We start from the raw sequence: 21,556 nt of genomic DNA on the forward strand, positions 1-21,556 counted from the left end.
TATTTTCTTTATATTCAGTCCAATTCAAAGGTGACTGGACAAACTACTTCACCTCTCTTAGCTTCAGTTTCCTTAAACTGAGGGTGATTCCTATAAAATGGACATCATAATATTTGTACTAACCACTTCACATGACTGTTATGAGGATTAAATGAGATAATGTATGTGAAAGCATTTTGAAAGCTAGCAAATATATTCCCCAATACTCTCAGAATTGTATTGTGAATTTTACTGTGATTTCGTTGATGTGGGTATTCCCTTCAGATTACAACTTTTTCACACCTGCCTGTCTTGTGTGACTCTTATCCATGTTCTTCTTTACTCAGCCCAGGGGTCCACTCAACATGGTGGGGGCCTTCCTTGCATTCTCTTCACATTGCATGGAAACCAGTATTGCAGCACACAAGGCCGTGTTTATAGGCTGTCCCTCACTCTTGTTGCAACCCTGACTGATCTGGAGGATCTCACAATGTATAAGGAATCCCTCTTCAATTTGGACCCTACCCTAGACCTCCTCTATGGCAGTGGAATTCAAAGTCAACCTAATGGCATTTAAGAATGAAACTAGACGAACATGTGAGAAACAGAAAAGATCTGTGTGTATTTTTATAACAAGCTTAATAATCTGAGTATAACAAGTTTTAAATTTCAACATACTTCTTGGTCCCCTCTCCCAGCTATTAGTTGGTTTGTGTTCACAGGGGCTAAAAGTTCCTTTTCGTATTATCATCAACAAATCAGGAAGTTAAATCTGCAACAATGGAAATCAAAATGTTCATAAAACAGAATAGAGGGGTGGCTAGGTGGCACAGTGAATAGAGCACCCGCCCTGAAGTCAAGAGGACCTGAGTTCAAATATGGTGTCAGACACTTAAAATTTACTAGCTCTGTGACCTTGGGCAAGTTGCTTAACCCCAATTGCCCTCCAAAAATAAATGAATGAATGAATGAAGCAGAATAGAAATGTTTTCTTCTTTATCCAGTTTTGTATTGACCTGAATTATCATACTCTTCCTTTGAGAAATAACATTACCTGAACATATTTGGAATATATGTGCATTTCTCATAATGAATAGTTTTGTGTCTTTTGTACAACATAAGATTATTTCCTTTATTTCAGCTTCACTTCTTTGTTCTCCAAGGGAATTTATAAACAAACTCAAAGTTTTATAGCAACTTAATTTTTAAAAATTTTATTGTGTTGACCAAAAAGTTTCACATTTTTCCTGTGAAGCACATTAACCTCCAAATTGTTAAAAAGTTTATTTTGTTTTCTAAAAAAAGTTGCAAATCTACATTCATTTGCATATAAAATCAGTTACAAACCATACCCTAAAAAATAAAGTCATTAAAAATGTGAAATAGCAAATATTAAACTATAGAGTATTGTAGGATCCAATACATAGCATAGTGATCTATATTTAAACAACCATTGTGCCCAAAATAGCATTCTGTATAGGCAGTGAGAGAAGGAGAACTACACTGCAATAGACATCATGAACCTGTAATATTAGTATTTGGTGACTTTCTATGGTCAAACTTTCCCACTGATTTGAAGATATGTAGAATAAAGCAAATTCTCAGATAATATAACAAAACAAGAAGACAACCAATATGAAAACTTTGCATTATACAGGAAGCCTAAGACAAACATTTCAAGTCAAAGCTATGTCCTTTTAAAATAATACTGCAGATTTCTGTTTATCCTAGCCTTAGAGTTAAAGAAGCATAAACACTTTTATCCAAGCATGTTCTATGCCGAAGTTATATCAAAAACATCAGAGGTTGCAATGTTTGGTATCATTAGCATCGTTAGGTTGAGAAGTCTCATTTTCTCTTCCATACACAAGCTAATAGTAATAGTAACAGTTGTATTGACTAGTTAAGCTAAAACATGAGGGCACAGATTTGGGAAGCCTGCGCTGTCTATGCCTATGGAAGGGTGTAAGATGTGGAATGTATACACAACCCTTCACTTAGTCATTGTTTGCATTAGGCAAAGGAATGTGAGTTCCTTGAGTGCAGGGATTCTTTTGCTTTTCTTTTTTTTTGCCCTTAGCCTAGCACATAGTAGGTACTTAATAAATGTTTATTGACTTACCTCAAAAGTGTGAGACAAGGGGCGGCCAGGTAGCACAGCGAGTAAGAGCACCGGCCCCAGTGTCTGGATGACCTGGGGGATTGAATCTGGGCTCAGACACTTAGCACCCACCCAGAAACACCTGGCCGTGTAACCTTGAGCAAGTTACTTAACCCCAATTGCTTTAAAAAAAAAAAAAAGTATAAGACAACCCAAGGAATTAGACTGATAGCAACAACTGTCAAAGCAGGTGAAACAGCCAGCAATAAGTCTTAGCAATCACTAACTTGAGAGCTGCTGACCATTATTCTTAACTTGCTGCAGTTATCACTAATCAAAGGGCCAAAGGACAGGTGGCAAATGATGCTATCAATGGGAATTTAAATGTAAATAATACAAATACACTTCCTGTTCTAGGGGAAAAACATATTTGTTTAAGTTTTGGGAATGAGTACTGAAGTATTTTTAATTCCTTCTTATAATATATTTTTAAAGGAATGTAGAAAGCTAAGGAAATAATTGCACAAGTCCACATTTACAGAATAACTTTCTTCAACATTAGTTACGCTAAAGTACCAAATTTGTACCAAGAGTGTATTAACTTTAGTTGATATCCATGCCTGGGGATTTTGCCTTGGCAATCATTCATTTGAGCACAATTTGGCTACAAAGAAAAATCATACATCACTTTTTCAAATGTTCATATAGTGATTCTGTGAGTGTCAGAAGTTTAAAGTCAATGAAAATTACATAGTAATCTATACCGATATAGAAACAGATAATAGTTTGCCACTGAAGCTTCCCTCAAGTCTAACAGTTGGGAATATATAATATGAAACAACATAATACAATGTGATACAATATAATGATACAGTTGGTTGGGATGGTAATTTGTAACACAAATGCTTAACTCTATGCTATTATACAAAGTAAAACATTTTAAAAGGAACATTAAGTTCAGCACCAAACTTAATTTAATCTTTCTTTGGTGAAAAAAGTTTATCATTCATAAGCCAAGCACACAGTGAGAACAAAAGCCTGTAGGATTATTTTTTGTTCTGTTTTTGCAGAGAAATTCCTTAGTTAAAATAGAAGACTACTAATAAGCCTTTGTTTCCAGAAATAAGTTAATGCCAAGTATATTGGAAAGGTAGTCATTTGGATACATCACTGACAAGTTATCATGTACCAGAGGAATTTTTTATAAGTAAAGACAAGTATATAATAAGGTTTTTGTTTAAACACTTTAACACATTTGCAAATACTTGACAGAAACCCTCTTGATATCCTAAAAATCACTAATTAGATGCTGAGATATTTGCACATAACTAATTTGAATTTAAATAGATTTTATAGTAATTTCTAATAACATACATTCTTATTAAAGTACTTTAAAGAAGGAAACTTTTATCTTTCTTATCCCATTCATACTGGAAGATGACAAGAATTTTTAATTAGATTGAGTAATGGTAATTCCCACCACCTGCACAAATATAACATACTTAACAAAAGCATTTTTTAAGGCACCAGGAATAAAGGCATTCATTGCCATGATTCCTGGCCCACTCAGGAAAGGGGTGCTTACTCCACAAAGGGAGACCCCAAAATGATCAATAAGGTACAACCATTGTCACTTTCTATTCTTCTAGCAAAGGATAACAAATGGCCAAGTACAGTCTAGTACTAACAGTTTTCTCATTGGCAATACATTTTTAGAAATGAGTTACTAACACATTATGTTCATTGATAAGCTCTCTCCAGTTAATTTTGAAGGTCATTCCTTTCCTTACCCCTATTTTCATTTGCCAAAATGGTGCAGTCACTAACACTCATAAAACACAGGATATTGACATTTGGATGACTATAATGGTATGCATACCCTTCCTACACATGTCTTAAATTGTCCAACAAAATGTGAAGCTCTCTTTAAAAAAATGTCTTCTAGTGAAGCCAGATCTTATAGAATAGTGTCAGCTTGATTCTGTAAGCTGAGGTAGTCAATGATTGTCAGTGATTAAGTGCTGAGAAAAGGTTGCATTTAGTCCCAATAGCTTAAACTGATAAGAAATAGTATTCTAGCAACTTTCAGAAATGAGGTATATTTATATTCTTTTCTAATGTTAGTCTTTGGGACAGCTAGGCGGCACAGTGGATAGAGCAGGGACTCTGGAATAAGGAGGACCTGAGTTCAAATCAGGCCTTAGACACTTGACACTAGCTGTGTGATCCTGGGCAAGTCACTTAACCAGGATTACCTTGTTCCCACGCTTCCCCCCCCCCACCAAAAAAAAAGCTCTATTGCTCTAATGTAAGTCTTTTAAAATGCCGACCATAATGCATTCTTTACAAAAAGAAATTCATACCTTCAGAGGTGTGGTAAATGAGAGTATAAAATGGGATTTTATCAGAATCCCCTTAATGTATTTCCTTCTACAACCATAAAAGCACATGCTTCTAAAAAAAGAACAAGTTTTCCGTGTTCTTTGCAAAACCAAAGCTTATGTTTTATTTTCTAACAACCAAGTTTTAAATCAAATTTGCACAACGAAGGACACTGAATATTTTCATGGATCTTTATTTTCTCAGGAAGAGTTATCTAGCATCTGTCAATTTATGATTATGCAATTTGGATGCCAAAAATGAAAATAGCTATGCATTCCCTTTTGTTGCTAAAAACTATAAGGCAAAGCAACATTTTCTCTGACTTAGTTTCCCACAAAGCATTAACCTCTAATATACATAAAATGCCAAGCAATGTGCACTATTTCTCTCAGAGGTGAGTACAAAACTACAAATTTCAAGTTACATAATCCCAGTTCTTACTATCAACATCACTTTTGACTGCCAGAAATATTCTAAATCTTGACCACTGGCCATCCAAAAATCCTCTTTGCTAATACAACTGTTGACCCAAAAAGCAATGCTTGTAATCACTTACCAAACTACTAATATAGTGAAAATTTCCCCCAACAATTAAATGAGTACTGTATTAGTATTTGAATTTTAAACAGATGATGATGCAAATGATGCTTGTTTTTGTTAGTACTACTGCAGGGGAAGCCGTCATAACTGGTTGGCAACTCTAACATAGATACCACAACTCTTTCAAAGTATACTTAAAACTCCTCTTTTGAAAAAAATGTTTTAATGAGCCAAGATCCACCTTTTTAACCTCTCACTCTAACCCTAATTGAGAACACAAGAAAACCAAAATCCTCAGAAACCAACTTCTAACACAACAGAATTGCCCTCCAATATCTATACCAGTAATATTGAAGGTTCAAGTATTACAAATGACTATATTTCTTTTTAAAATTCAAAATAAGTTAAAGCTTTATTTAAAATTATTTTTCTATTATGAAAGAGTTGCTAAAGCCTTAAGCCCACTTGTACATTCACAATTTGTTCTTTTTATTTTTTTTCTTTTTGGAGGGCAATTGGGGTTAAGTGACTTGCCCAAGGCCACACGGCTAGTTTTTTGTGTTAAGTGTCTGCGGCTGGATTTGAACTCAGGTCCTCCTGACTCCAGGGTCAGTGCTCTATTCACTGCACCACCTAGCTGCCCCTTACAATTTGTTCTTCTAAAAAATAAATAGGTTGATGCTAATAACATAGTAGGACAGCCATTCACTGTGAATTTCAGCATAAGCTCCACTCATCTAGGATCCTATTGAAGAAAATTTAGTTGCTGATGTAGTCAAAGGCCATCTTTCTAAGGTGTTACCACGTCAAGCACTAAATGGACATGGTTATAGATCATAGAATTTGGACCAATTCCCTCATTACAGATAGAAAATGAAGGCTCAAAAGTTTAAGTGATGCATTGCCCAAGGTCATATAGATGTAACTAGTTGTAGAACTCAGATTTAACCAAGGCCCTACCCACCTATGATTTCAGATACAGTACTCTTTCTTTTACACTAGGTAATTTCATAGTGAGGTTACAATGGGATATAATAATAGCTAGCATTGATATGAGACTTAAAGGTTTACAAGAACTTTACAGGCATTATCTTGTTTTATCCTCAAAATTCCTAGGTAGGTAGTTTACAGAAGAGGAACCTGATGAAGACAGAGACTAAGTGATTTGCCCAAGGTCACATGGCTAATAAGTGTATGAGGCAAGATTGGAACTCAGATCTTCCTGAGTCAAACTCTGGTAGTCTATACACAGTGTCACCTAGTTTCCTACTATACCAGGCTGTCTCTCATAAGGAGGTTACAATGGGATATAAAAATTAAAAGCACTGTAAGAAAATATTTACAGCAAGAATTCATCTTCTAGTCTATTCTCTCACTAAATGTATCATGAAATGTTGAAACTATATTGCTTTGAAACATTTAAAAATATTAATAAAATGAATATCTTATGTGGTCAACAAAAACAGGTTGATAACCTCATTCTTCCTTCCCCCAAACAGTCTAATGGTTTAACATTAGAGTTTCTTTAATAATAAGACCACTTTATATAGATCAGTCATCCTTATCCATTTCAATTCTCCATAAGTTAAATTTGGAAATCCTCTAGCAAAGTCTATCATGGTTGGGTAATCCAAAGCAAGATTGGAAACCTCAAAATCTGAGGCATTAATAATGGATGCTAAGTAATGCTCAGTGTGTGTAGGGATGCCACTGGCAATCATTTTTTGAGGGAAAAGGAGAAAGGAAAATAAAGAGATTATCACGAGAGGAAAGAGAGGTGACTATGGTAAAAAGTGTACCACCAACTGCTTCACGGCCATTCAAGACATAGGTTGCCTAAATCAAGTCTACTGATTTAAAAACAAAACAACAGCTCAGCTTTCTAATGAGCTAATAATATTAAAGGCCACCCAGATGTAGGAAAGGTAATATTGATAAAAGTGAATAATATGTATGGGTTCACAGTCTCACCAAAGGATTTAGATACGGAAGAAAGCTTTGGAGAAAATTTAGAACAGGAATTCTAAATCTTTGGTGTATCATGACCTCTTCTGGCAGTCTGCTGAAACCTCTAATTACCTTTTCAGAATAATATCATTAAGTGAATAAAATAAAACACATAGGAATACAAAGGAAATCAATTATATTGAAGGTCATAAAATATTTTTTTAAAAACAAGTTTGTGAACCAATATTAAGAACCCCAGATCCAAAACATTCCTCTAATTTCCTAGATGACAAAGTGAGGGACTAGAAAGGTCAAATAATTACACAAGGTCATACACACAGGAGCACTAAAGAAGCCAAGCCAGGATTCAAACCTAGGTCCTTGGAACATTCAGATACAGTAATTCTTTCCATTATAACACCCTATCTCATTCACAAGCTAAATGGGGAGACTGCTTTAGAAAAAAAAATGAATTGTGTATAAATATTTTTTAAACTTAGATTCATTCAAAACTAGATGAAATATGAAAATATTCTGTCAGGAGTCCATTAGCCATATAAATATGGAGTTACTTCTGAAGATAGGGACTGGACCTTGATTTTACTAGTTTAGGGAATTCCCAGGTTAGGGGACAACTTCTATGAATGAGAGTCAGCCCCTTTACTGTAATTTATGCTGTTAAGAGAGTTGCCTAACATGTATAAGCTATATCAAATTGCTTGCTTTCTCAATGGGAATGGGGATGGGGGAGGGGAAGGAGAAATAGGGCAGGAGGAAAAGGAGGTTGATAATTTGGAACACATAAATTTAACAAACGAATGTTAGAAATTGTTTTTACATGCAATTGGTGGAAAATAAAATATTAATTTTTTTAAAAGAGAGAGTTTCCTAGAGTACTGAAAGGCTAAGTTAAATTGCTCAGGCTTGCATATCTAGCATGTGTCAGAGGCAGGCCTTGAACCACATCTTCCTGGCTTTGAGACCAGCTTGTGATCCAATACTTTTGAGAGTAAAATAGAAAAAAAAAATACATACCCTAGAACAATAGACTCATTACTGATATTTTATACCAAAAATTTTTCAGGCTTAAAGAGGCATATTTTTATAGCTGAGAAAGACATTTTAACTCCCAACCATACTTAGCTTAGGTCAAAGCTAATAGTCAAACCCTAATGGTTGTGAGTGGTCATAAAAGGTTTCTCCAAGTTTGGGTAAAGCCTATCTAATCATTTTTAGATAGGTTTAGCTATTTGTATGAGAGCATAATAGAACATGTGAGTCATTTTTTGGTGATGAATGGAAATTAAAACTTGGATAAAAGTCATGCCTGTGTTTTTGAGGATGGAACAAAGTATCCATTTTTTTTAACCCTTATTATGTATGTAACAAAAAATACGTATACAGGATTATAAATCTTCAAACAATGCTGTTCAAAGAATGCTGCAACTATAATCTAGAGGTCACAAAATCTTACACAACATTCTCTGGATCCAAGTAGCACATCATGAGGGGATAACCCATTGTCCTCTCAAGTAACATTCATGAAAACAAAATCCTAATCCAGTAAAAGAATTTTGATATTCCTTTGGCATCTACCATCTTGAAACTGAACCTAGAGTTACTATTGGGTAAAATCAAATAACTTCTTCTCCCCACATCCCAATATGATTTGAACATTTGAGGTGCCCTATCAGAGTTTGAAGGGAAGAACAGAACACCAAAGAATTCTAGTGTTGTACCTTTTCCTAAATGAAAATGTCTCTGGATAAAACCAAACCAAACCAGGGCACAGTACGCCATCTTGATTCAGTGTATTATTCTGTCCCACTTTAGAAATTACAAAGCATTTATTTTGAGGGAAATACTGAATTGATATCTCCTAGTTTGACACTTCCATAAAATTTATCTCCATTTTTCACAGTCATTAACTTTCTTAATCTTTACATCTTAAGATCATGTACTCTCTGTATATTTTTTCACTAAATAAGTTGGTCCTTATAGAATTTAGCAGCTCTAATAATGATATAAAAGTGGTTTTTGTTCTTTAGTGAACAATAACTTTTATTATACACTGATAGCAATAAATTTTAAAAAACATTTAAAGTTTATCAATGTTATACTTCCATTTTAGTTAATGACATGATAAAAATAACTACTTATATGCAATATACACACAAACACAACATTGCTGAAAACTTATTCTTTTTATTACAAACATTAAGTCATTTAGCTGTTTCATGATATGGAAAATGGAAAAAAAAGGATCATTTTTTTTCAGGTTTTAGTCAACTATTTCTTTCTCTAAAACTAGATGGATTATAAAATAATAAAAGGTTTTAAAGCTCTTATGGAGTGAATTTTCTGTTTTGCAGGTATCTAATTACTTTGTAAAAACTGACCAGTGAACTCTTGCTTGGGATAAAACTTTTTGGATTGTGCTCAAATATTATGGTAATTGGGAAATAAGCTTTATGTTGGCAACCTTTATGGTTGGTCTTGATTGTGGGTGTTCCTGTAGACTTCTCAAAAACATTTTTAAAATAAGAAAGTACCATTTCACATTGCCTAAGAAACCAAACAGGACATGAATAAAGAGATGGTTAATTTATATGCAATTATGCATAATTATTAAATAACTCTACCTATAAGTACCAGAAGACAGTATGATCAAAGTATCTGTGGTTGGCTGTTTCTAACTGAAATATAAAGCCATAGGGGAAAAAAAGAGAAATAAACCAAGATGTTTAACAGAATTTTGCATAGACAAATTATATAGGTAACTGAATAACCATATAATAGGAATGAAAGTTGCAACTTAACTAAGAAAATGTCATTATGCTATAAATTATTTAAAATCCTAATAAAACTAGATATATTTAATAGGTGCACTTTGAATTTTTCAAGTTGCCAGATAGCAAGTAAACTACTATTAAAAAAAAGAAGATGAAGAAGATGACAGCTAGTGGATTTTCCACAAAACTTCAACTTACAGCCACAGCTTCCTCCCCCAAAAGATAACAAATCACCCAAACAATTTATCATTCTTTTAGATAGTTCTCCTAGACAGAAGCAAGGTGTGGAAATAATATACCTTCTCTCACAGACATGTCTGATTTGATTTCAAGTCATGTTTTTCTAGTACCAAAGTACCTTTTTAGTTTCAAAAGCAGAGAAGGGAGAAAGAGAACTGGATCCATTTTCACTCTTCTCACTCCCTGTATTCTATCTCACTTTCTCTTTCCTAACCTCTCCCTCTCCCCCAGGATGGGCAAAAGATTTGAGAAGTATTTAGAAAAAGAAAGAGCCAAATGGTACTTGGAAAAGGAAGAAAGGCATTTGACAAATACAGGCCATCTCCCCAGGTGTGCAAAAGCTATCTCTAAGAAAGATCCTAAGGTATATCCAAAGTTATTTGCATTCAGAGTTACAATTTAAGTACATCTTGAACATTAACTTGCAACGGCCTGAACATAAACAAAAATATAGACTCAATCCTGAAGTCAAGGAGAAAGTTTTTGTTTTTGTTTTTAATGTGAATAAGTGATAAATTGCTTAGGATTTTATTTTTAGGGTAGAAGTGGCAGGAATGTTAATAGAAATGGAACCAAGACAGACAAGTAATTATGATTATATTTCTTCCAGAAAGCTATGGGTATGTAAGATTGTTTTACAAATAATTTGGAGTCACAGCAGACCACTACATTCATAGAAAAGAATTTAAACAACTAGATTTATTAGAAATGGAGACTGTCTACATGAATACAAGATTTTTGTCTATTTGTGCGTATAACTGCAGCTTGGTGCATGCCTAACATGCATCTAAAAAAAGTCAGCTTTTTGGATCTAACAGACCCAGAAAAGTAAAAGAATTTAAAATATAAGTTAGCAAGTTCTGTCTAATTTATTCTAGTGTACTTTAGGGTTGTGATTCATTCTTTAGTTAATTTGGGTTAGGGTTTGTTTGTTTGTTTTTTTAGACCCTGCAAATTACAGGATATTCAAGTGTTAAAACACACTGTAGGCCCACAGTGGGGAATATAAAATGGAAGACATGGCTGAATTCTGTACCACTGCTCCTAGGAGCACTAGAGATGTTTGTGTCTCACATATTTAATGTGCATACATTTCAGCTCCTGCCCCAGGAAAGGCCTCATTTGGCTTGAATTAACAATGGAACAAGTTCAGGATATTATGTGAATACATTTCCTAACTTATCAGCAGCAAAGCATAGGATATAAGTGTCAGTCTTCTGGGGAAGTAAGATCTATGCTTTATTTGTTTCAAAAAAAATTTAACATAGCAAAAGAAGTTAAAAACAGAGATACCAGAACTGATCAGTATGATAGTTTAGAGACCAAGCAAGATTTCCAGTCCTAATCAGACTGCAACCCTTCCAGTGTAGCTTGAGGTATTTTATAATCTTTATACATGCTAAATAGCTTTCACATTTTCCAGAATTTGATTTTCCTGTGAGATGCCTAAATTTTTCTCTCATAGACAAGAGTGATTTGATTTCAAGTCATATTTTCTAGTACCAAAGTCCCTGCCCTTGGTCTCAGAAATGACAGAAAGCTATTGAATGATAAGAAAGGGTTCTCGCTGGGTAATGATCTCATTTTACCTTTCTAATGCTATTTCTATAATGCTATTTTAAAAAACCTTCCAATTCATAAAAAAGAAAACTTGCTGTAACTTTGGTAAGCAAGTCCAGTCTGGCAGAAGCTTGGAGCATTAAAAAACAGGATCAGAGTCTTTCTTAATGGTCCCAGGTGAGCTCGGGAGCAGAGTTGTCTGGTTCTCCAACATTTTCTCCAGCTTTTCCCCTCCAATGATGCTTTTTTCTTTTTGTTCCCATTTTCCATGGATCCATGGGACTGAACAAAGCACAGCTCCTCCCAGTAGGGGTGGGACCCCAGCGAGGTAGAAGGCCACATCATAAGAACCTAGATGGTCCCGGAGTAAACCTAAGAAGAAAAGAGATTGTTATCAAGAGACAGAGCCTTGCATTTGAGGTAGGAGGGACCTCAGAGCCATTTAGTCTAGCCATCTCACTTTACATACCTCACTGTAGCTTTTAGGGAAAGGTTCAAATTTTAGTGTCTTAAAGATATTCTCTATTTTCCCTTTTTCTTTCTTGCCGTCAAGAGGCTTACAACACATTTTTTTAGAAGAGGGTGTAAACTACAAAGCCTCAATTGATATGATAGAGAAAGTGAAAAATCTGTCATCTTTCTGTCCTTAAAAGCCTTATCTCCTGGGCTTTCAGGAGCCTGGCTGCATATATCAGTCCCTATCACTATGTAAAAGTTCCTGTAGCAGATACAGCCATGGTAGTAAAATATCATAAAAAAACCCCTTCCTATAGACCAAGACCATGCCAGCTTTATTTTGTGTATCATAGAAGGTGTCCTTATGGTGACTTTTTAAAAAATACATCCAAGAAATATTAATGCATTTCTTTGGTCCACTACACCTTAATATCACATTTTTCAAAGAAAGGGAGACTCTTTTACTATGTAGTCTCTTTATTCTAAATATCATGGTAAATGCAATTATAAGGAGCTAAAGGAATTATCAGAAGGAAAAAAGAAAAAAAACTAAAGTATATTTAAAGGAATAGTCCAAATTTTTAAAATACACAAAAAGACTGGCTCTGTGACCCCCCCAAAATAATGGCATTCCCTCCTGGATAACCTGTCTGTACCAATCCCCTTACCAATTCAGTAACTCAGTCAAAAAAGGAAATAAGTTTAATCTGGCATGACTATGATTGATAAAGTATTTGAAGGGTTTTTATGTGAAAGAGGGATGTGAGTGATGAAAGTTTCTCCATCTCTCTTTCCGTTCTCATTTATGTCCAAACTGTCCCTTTAATAATATGTTTTAGATGTTTGCCAAGTATTAAAGTCATGCTTCTAGTCTACAGTTTGTAGATACTATTTTTTTTCCTGTTATAGTAGTGTACTGTAATACATGTGAAAGACCCCTGCAGGGCCTATTCAGCTATATAGTGTTATCTGTGCCTACCCTACATGAGCCCAGACTATAGGTATTTCTTGAGTTCTTTTTTCTACATTTTATAGTTTTTCTTTTTATCTTTAAATTTTTTTATTTTCAATTATTTATTTCAGTTATTTTTTATTTTCAAATTCTCTCCCACCCTCCAGCCTCTCCCCCACCTTCTATTATAGATTTTCCATCTTCTCCTTTGTTTTCAGCCTCTCATTTGTAATTCCTCATTATTTTCTTTTAGACTATCTGTCCTGTTGCATTATTTGTTCTATCTTCTAGTTTGCTTTTTGTAATCTTTTGGGGGCTTAAAATTTGTGATTAAAATAGGATTAAACAATATCTGAGCAAGACCATAAAGGGCTCTCCTATGAGTAAAGTACATAAACTCTAAGACCTGTACTTTGTGTAAAAGACTGATTGCTGAGAGGCCTCTACTTCCTGGTCCTTTGTTGTGTTTGGTTAGATGAGCTTCACCATCTATTGTTAAACTTGATATTAAAGTAGCATCACATGAAAACTTATAAGTACTTTTCAAAATAGACCAAAACCTTCAATTTATATCAAACTGCAACATATTGAGCTAAATGACATTTTCCATAAACACTAAACACATTCTTCTCAATGTGACAGTCAGTACTTTTTTTTTCAAATGAAGTGTATCTTTTACTTTTTGAAATACTCATCTTTCAAGAATGAAATAATAAGGGGCAGCTAGGTGGCATAGTGAATAGAGCACCGGCCCTGGAGTCAGGAGGACCTGAGTTCAGATCCGGCCTCAGACACTTAACACAAATACTAGCCGTGTGACCTTGGGCAAGTCACTTAACCCCAATTGCCCTCCAAAAAGCAAAAAAAAAAGGAATGAAATAATAACCAAGGTGTCCCCCAATAGGACTAATTACAGTGGAAGGATATTTGACCTGGCCATCAAGCTCAAATGGCTCCTAAAATTTAGCAGATAAAAAATTATCAAGAGGGTGGCATGGCCCAGTCAATAGGGATTAGTCTCAGGCTTAGATGACTTGAGTTCAAGAACAAACAGGATTCATATCCTGTCCCTGAAATCTTGGTTATTTGACTAAGGGCAAATCACTTAATTTCTCAGTATCCTGGACCACTTAAGCCTATAAGTTACAGAATAGATGCTGATTTGCATTGGGAGAGGGAATGTCCACATTTAAGACTTCCCTACACTGATGAAATAAGCCTAGACCAAAATTTTAAAAACTATAGGGCACAAGGGTTTTTTTTAATGATTTTATTATATTTAATATAACACTGTATACATATATACACATGTGCACATATAAACATGTCTATATATACATGTGCACATGTATATATACATATAGTTTTACAAACCTACGTTTTATTTATACTGTGTTTATAGGTGACCCCTCTCATTACACTATGAGCTTCTAGAGGTCAGGTTTTGTTTTTTAATCTTCTTTTTATCCATAGTGATTAGCACATGCCTGATACATAGTAAGTGCTTAATAAACACTTATGGACTTCACTTGGCAATTATTAATAATATAAAATCTAGATTTTCATCAATAACACATTTATACAGAAAATGACTAGACAAGCATTTGTGAAGTCAGAAGTATTCCAATTACATAGCACTTTTTTGATGTCTTATTTTGTTTTCAATTATTTTCATGTATTACATATAATACAATTTGTATTATGGCTAGGAAAAGCATGTGTGAAATTAAAACTATTACAATTGTATAACACTTTTTTGGTGTCATATTTTGTTTTCAATTGTTTTCATGGATTACATGTAACATAATTACCTATTATGGCTAGGGGCCTCAAAAGCTTAATGTGGCTCTACTTCCTCTGAATCCTTAAGAGCCTCTCCTCTTCTGTCCCACTAAAAACATGCCTAGTGATTACATGCAAAATTAAAACTTAGCTCTCTCTGCTTCTACTCTTACTAAGAATGTGAAGATAATGGCAAACATAAAGGCAAAATATTGATGACAACTGATCAGTTAGTAGTGATGAGTTTGTATATAAACAGACCATTTCAAAGGAAGCAAAAGTAGGAAATAATTTTTTAAAGATAACTAAATACCATGCTACATTTACCTGCAATGGGTGGGCCCACAGTCATAGGTATAGACATGAATCCAAGCAGAAATCCTATGGCTTGGGAAACATCCTGGGCACCAACTAACTCAAAGGCAATGGGAGCCATGATAGAAATGAAGCATCCATCAAAGAGACCCATGAGGAGGCAGACAGCTATGAGTGCCCCAAAGACACTACACAATGGAATCATCATAGACATGAGGCCAATGAATAAAAAGGAGATAACCTAGGGACAAAAACAGAATGTCACTGGTAATTACAAGGATGAGAAAATGTTATCTTCAAAGATCAGCTTTAAATCCTGGGAGTATAGATGAAGTTTTTTTTTTTTCTATACACTCAAAAAAACATGCATAATGACATTCCAAATGATTGTGTCTTTGATTTTCTCATATTGTTTCATTTCTTCTTGAATTAAATATTTTTCAATTCCAGTTTGGTAAAGATTTTTTTTTAATTCTCAAAGTATAATTGAAATACAGTTGTTATACTTTCAGTCTTCAAACTATATTACAAGTAGTAGTCATCAAAACAATTTTGTATTGGTTAAAAAACAGAGTAGATGAATGGAAGAGACTAGATAAGGGACAATCAGAAATAATGTAATTCAGTAACACAGTTTGATAAACCCAGGAAAACTAGAAAGGAATCTAGCAGAAATTAGCTTAGACCAACACCTTACAATATATTTTGTAATACATTTTTAAAAGATATTTGAATATTAAAGAACATGCCATAAAAATTTTTGAAGAGCAGATTATATACATTTCATAGCTATAGATAGGAGATACATTCTTAACCAAACAAGGAATAGAGGCAATTGTAATAAAATAGATAATTCTGACTATGTCAAATTGAAAAGTTTTTGCATAAACAAAATTAGTATGTCCAGGATAAGGAGGGAAGTTGTTGATTGGGAAAATAAACTCTGTATTAAATGTTGTTGATCCAGGCTTGCTATCCAAGATGTAGAAACAGATGGAAGAAGTAAGACTAAAAATCATTACCTAATAGACAAGTTATTAAAAAATATGAACAAAGAGTTCTCAGAAGAACTGTAGATTATTAACTATATGAAAGAATGCTCCAAGTCACTAATAATAAGAAAAATGAAAGTCAGATGACAAAAAGATGGGAATACTCAATGTTGGAATGGCTATGGAAAGATGGGCATTCAAATGCATTGTTGGTGGAACTGTGAATCAGTATAATCATTTTGGGAAGCAATTCAGAATTATACTAATAAAGTGACTAAAATGTACATATTCTTTAACCCAAAGATTCCACTAGACATATACCATAAGAAGGTCACTGATTTTAAAAAAGTCTCCATGCTTAAGATATTTATGGCAGTACTATTTGTGGTAGCAAAGAATGAGACACAAAGTAGATGAGGATTGACTGGTGAATGGCTAAACAATTTGTGACACAAGAATGTATAACAGAAGATTACTGTGCTGTCAGAAGCAACAAATATGATGAAAACAAAGAAACATGGAAAGACTTCTATGAAGTGATGTGAAGTCAGAGACAAGAAAACAATATATACAACTATGTTTTTTACTTTCAGTTTCTAGAGCCAATATAAATGAAAAAAGAAATAATCACAAAACATTCCTAGATAAATGTTGCAAAAATTACAGAAAACAAGCATGGCCAGAAAGAAGAGATATAAGAAGAAACCTTCCCCTACCTCTCCCATTACTTTGTAGAGGTGGGAGGTTGATAGGCATGAAATATAGTATATATTTTCATATTATTTGATGTATCAATTAGTTTTACTGATTGTTTTTACTTTTGAAAAAAAAAGTCATTATAAAAAATGCCTCTCTGGGAAGGAAGAATAGAAGAGATACAGGAGAAATTTTAGGTAATAAAAAATACCAATAAAGATTTTAAAAAATTTTTCCACAGGGTGGCCAGGTAGCACAGCAAGTAAGAGCACCGGCCCCAGAGTCGGGATAACCTGGGATCGAATGCGGGCTCAGACACTTAGCACCCACCCAGAAACACCTGGCCGTGTAACCTTGGACAAGTTACTTAACCCCAATTGCTTAGGGGAGGCCAGGTGGCTCAGTGAGTAAGAGCACCGGCCCCAGAGTCGGGATGACCTGTGATTAAATCCGGGCTCTGATACCTAGCACCACACCCAGAAATAACTGGCCGTGTAACCTTGAGCAAGTTACTTAACCCCAACTGCTTAAAAAAAAATTTTCCACAATGCAAACTGGTAATATCTTTCTCAAAAACAAGTTAATAATATGCAAGAAACATCATAAAATTGATCATACCTTTTGACTCCATTATGCCATTATTAGAAATATGCCCCCAAGTAATTTAAAAGAAATGGAAGGGAAAAGGCAAAGAGAATAAGCTATTTGATTCTCACAAAAACCTGTGGGGTAGGTGCTATTATTACCCCATTTTATAGTTGAGGAAGCTGAGGCAGGCAGAGGTTAAATGACTTGACCAGGATCACATAGCTACCGTGTTTCCCCGATAATAAGACACTGTCTTATTATTTTTTTGGATAGAAAAACACCAGAGGGCTTATTTTCAGGGGAGGGCTTATTTTAATGAACATTGACAGCAATTTTAATAAACAGGTAAATGTGAACAAAAAAATGTACCTTTTTTCAATAATGAATTCAATAAAGAACAGGATGATGCGCTCACTGCTGCAGCTCTGATTGGATGCAGCTTGGAGAGGGGCGTGCGTTTCACCGGGGGGGGGGGACGGTGCATACAGAGGGTACCGTAATGTAGCATGTAGCACAGGGGATCACCTTCACTACAGTAGCAATCTCAATAGGGCTTATTTTCGGGGGAGGGCTTATTTTAGAGGAATCTTACACAGTAAGGGGAGGGCTTATTTTCGGAATAGGTCTTATTATCAGGGAAACGCGGTAGTGAATGTCTATGGTTGGATTTGAACTCATTTCTTCCTTACTCCAGGTCTAGTTCTTTATTGACTGTACCCACCAAATTGCTCTCTAAACAAATACAGATGTAGCTATATTATTGGGCAAACAGACTGTAGTATACATGTAAAGCTACTGTAGCACCATTAAAAATGACAAATGAGAGATGAAAAGAAATGTGGAAATGCAAAATCAACAAATGTCGAATTAGAAGAACAAATATACACATAGACTACAGTGATATTAAAAATTAATCTAGTCCATTCAATCATTTTTCAGTTGGGGTTTTCTTGGTAAAGATACTGGAGTGATTTACCATTTCTTTCTCCAGCTCATTTTACAAATGAGGAACTGAGACAAACAGGTGTAAGAGACTTGCTCAGGGTCACACAGCTAGTAAGTGTCTGAGGCCAAATATGAACTCGGGTTCTCTTGACTCCAGGACTGGCACTCCAGTGTTCTATCCACTGTTCCACCTAGCTGCCCCAATACTAAACAATATTGTTACTTATATGTGAATGTTTAGCCAATGACCAAAAGGGGATTTAGAGGAAATGGCTTAAGTTATCACTCTCTTAAACTTTTTATTGTAAAAAGATTTGAAAGTGATGCTCGATGTAAACTTACATAAGTACATAACTTCTTTTTTTAAGAAAAGAAATATACTCACTATTTCTTAGCCAAAGTTCCCTCCTAATACTTATTCCCATCTGGGATGAGAGTATGATGTAATGGAAAGAAAACAAAAGATACAAATCAGGAGTCCTGGTTCCTAGCCTTTAGTCTGGAAATAATTCATTATGTGAATTTGAGGAAGACATTTCCTCTTGGTCCTCTCATCTGTAAAATGGGACATTAGAATAAAATTAGATAAAGAACTTATGTCAACATGTGAATGTAAAAAACTATGAATGTGTGAAAAGGTATAAGGGGCTATTTCATAACCCACATAGCTATAATAGGCCCTAAGGTTCTCAACTTCTCAATTTACTATACCTACAAATATAAAAAGATACCCATGATTTTATCTGTTAAAACTGCTTTTATCCAGAAGACCTAAAAATTTTGATTCTGTTCAAGAAATCTTGTGATGGGTCAATCATGTGATATGATCCAAATCAAAAGTCAAATACTTTTAGATTATTTAATCACACCACTAAGTTTCCCCATTTTACCTTAATATGGAAATGTTTTACTTCTTATACATAGCAAAATCTTTAAAAAGAAAGAAAGAAAACTGTTTCTCCTTCTGTTGAATGCCATAATGAACTGATAAAATCTGAATGCCATGTAAATATTTACACTTTCACTTCTTTAGTTATCATTTCTGGGGAAGGGACTTGGCTTCTAACTATCTTATCCTTAGCTGCTTTGTTGACATATTTGTTTGTCTTTCCTTGTTGACACCACTGCCTAAAATCTAGATAAACCAAAAGGTAGATTCAAGTTCCTTGGAGCACAGTTATGCCCATATGCAATAAACAGAACTATATACTTTGGCACAGGTTGTCTTATGCAAAGATTTTGTAAGCTATTTCTATATTGAGAAGTCTTTTAAAACAAGCAATAAAGCAAAATACTAATCACTTCAATATTGATTTGCTGCATTCCAGAGGAAGGCACTAGAAGATTCTATAGTTAGATATTTTTCAGGGGTACATCGTGGGGAAGATAGACTAGCTTGGGAAGATGAATTAAGATTGTCTTAGTTTCCAGTTTCCTACAGCTATGAATGGCAAGACCTCTAGTCATAAAATGTTTCAGGTTCTGGGAAAATGACCTCCTTGGAGTCCGTTTCTAGAGCCAAGAATAAAAGCATTTCTTATTATTGCCTTTTCCACTTGTATCACAGGGAACAGACACTTCTTGGAAGGAAGTCAGACTTAAACCTTGCCTAGAGGCTTGACTATGATTCAAGAAGAAAATGAATTGCAGATGTTTTACCTGGCTAAGAGCAAGCAACGAACACACATTTCATGAGGTGAACAGCTCCAGAAAACTGGTACCCAGTGGATGCTATTGATTCTTATAAGCTTCTTCACTTTGACAGGATTGCCAGTCTCCGAGCCCATGGCTCAGCACTAGAAGACACAGGATAATAGAGCTGGGCCTTCCTAACCTAAGCAAAAGGGTCATCACAAATAACTTGTCAGGCTGCTGGCTGCTTGAGAGCTCTCAGTGTAACTCAGCTTCTCTAGAACTAGGGTTCTCAATCTTTCTGTGTGTCCTGGCCCCCTTTAGAAGTCTGTTGAAGCCAATGGACATGTCATGTTTTTAAATGCATAAAGTACAGAGGAAAAAGTCTTTCAGGACACAGTTAGTGGTTCTGATGATCCAGCCAAGAAAAAGTATTCTGATATATAGAGGGAGAACCAGCAGAGAGCAGTGTTGAAAAAAAAAACAGAGAAGAAGGTGATGAGTAGTGCCAAATGCTACAGAGAAGTCAAGGATGACGAGGCTTGAGAAATGACCATTAGGTTGGTCATTGGTAACTTTGGAAAGTAGAATTTCAATTGAATGATGAAAGTGGAAGCACTGAGAGTAGGCAGCTTTCTCAAAATGTGGACAGAGATATGGGATGTTAGAATCTAGTAAGGGTTTTTAAGCCAGTTTTCCCACTACTACTGGCTCAGGAATTGGCTTCAAGAGAACTAAAATCTTGGGGAGGAAGAGAGGTTTATTGATTTGATATATTAAGTGCCAGTATGGGAAAGTAGGGAGTAGGGTTGGGGGTGATGGAGCCACAAGACTGTATACTTAAGATAAGTAAAAAGAGAGACCTGTTCATCAAGCCAACTACAGAGACTAGAAAAAATACCAAATCAGGGAGAATCTGACTGGTTTTGATGAAGAAGCAGCAATTACTGTTATCCCCTACATGTCCTCATGTACAACCTCACTGCTAGACTCCTCCAACTTTCCCTTGTTCTGCTACCAAAACAGAATATGAAAAGAAGATAAAATAGGTAGTGAGGTACACAGAAGCACCAAAAAGGATGACAAAACTATAAGGAATTTTTTAAAGAAAGAAAATTTAGAAATTTAGGGATTTTTTTTAGAATTCTCTTGAGAAAGGGAAAATTGTTTTAAGCTTTTTTCTTGGTTGACCATATTTTTCCTAAGTTTCTGAAAATTTGCATAATGTTTCAATCTCTTCCAATCAATGCTATTCACCAAACATCCTTTACCCTTTCTGTTTTCTTCCCTGAAGTCAAATAAATTTTTCTATCTCATTGTACCTAACAATCTGTCTGTATTTATGTATTTATGTACATACATACGTATGTGTGTATGTATGTATTCATTTAGTCTCCTTTCCTCTCCCTGCCCTATATTATTCCTGCTCTTTTTTCCTTCTCTTCCTATCTACAGGATCTTCCTACAAACATTCTCAGTCTCCCTGATCTTTGGGGTTTTTTTAATAATATTTTTCCCAGTTGCATGTAAAAATAATTTTTAACATTCACCCAAATTCTCTTCTTCTCTTCCCTCTCTTCTTCCTGTGACAAGCAATTTGATACTTGTTTTATATATATATATATATATATATATATATATATATATATATATATAT

The 21,556-nt window shown here is 34.8% G+C and overlaps 1 protein-coding gene across 1 annotated transcript in view; it reads right to left on the reverse strand.

The window, feature by feature from the left end:
- Positions 1 to 1,177: 1,177 nt before the first annotated feature.
- Positions 1,178 to 21,556, reverse strand: part of SLC16A10 (solute carrier family 16 member 10) — a 165,455-nt gene continuing 145,076 nt past the window's right edge. Inside the window, exons 5-6 of the mRNA XM_069077039.1 lie at positions 15,059 to 15,287; positions 1,178 to 11,913 (exon numbers count right to left, since the gene is read on the reverse strand). Coding sequence (XP_068933140.1) covers positions 11,681 to 11,913; positions 15,059 to 15,287 — 462 coding nt within the window. The 3' untranslated portion in view covers positions 1,178 to 11,680. The remainder of the gene's footprint in view (positions 11,914 to 15,058; positions 15,288 to 21,556) is intronic.

The sequence above is a fragment of the Petaurus breviceps genome, unplaced genomic scaffold, assembly GCF_028583685.1.
Source record: "Petaurus breviceps papuanus isolate PSGF00001 unplaced genomic scaffold, PetGlider_PUasm1.0 90977, whole genome shotgun sequence".
Classification (NCBI taxonomy): Eukaryota; Metazoa; Chordata; class Mammalia; order Diprotodontia; family Petauridae; genus Petaurus; species Petaurus breviceps.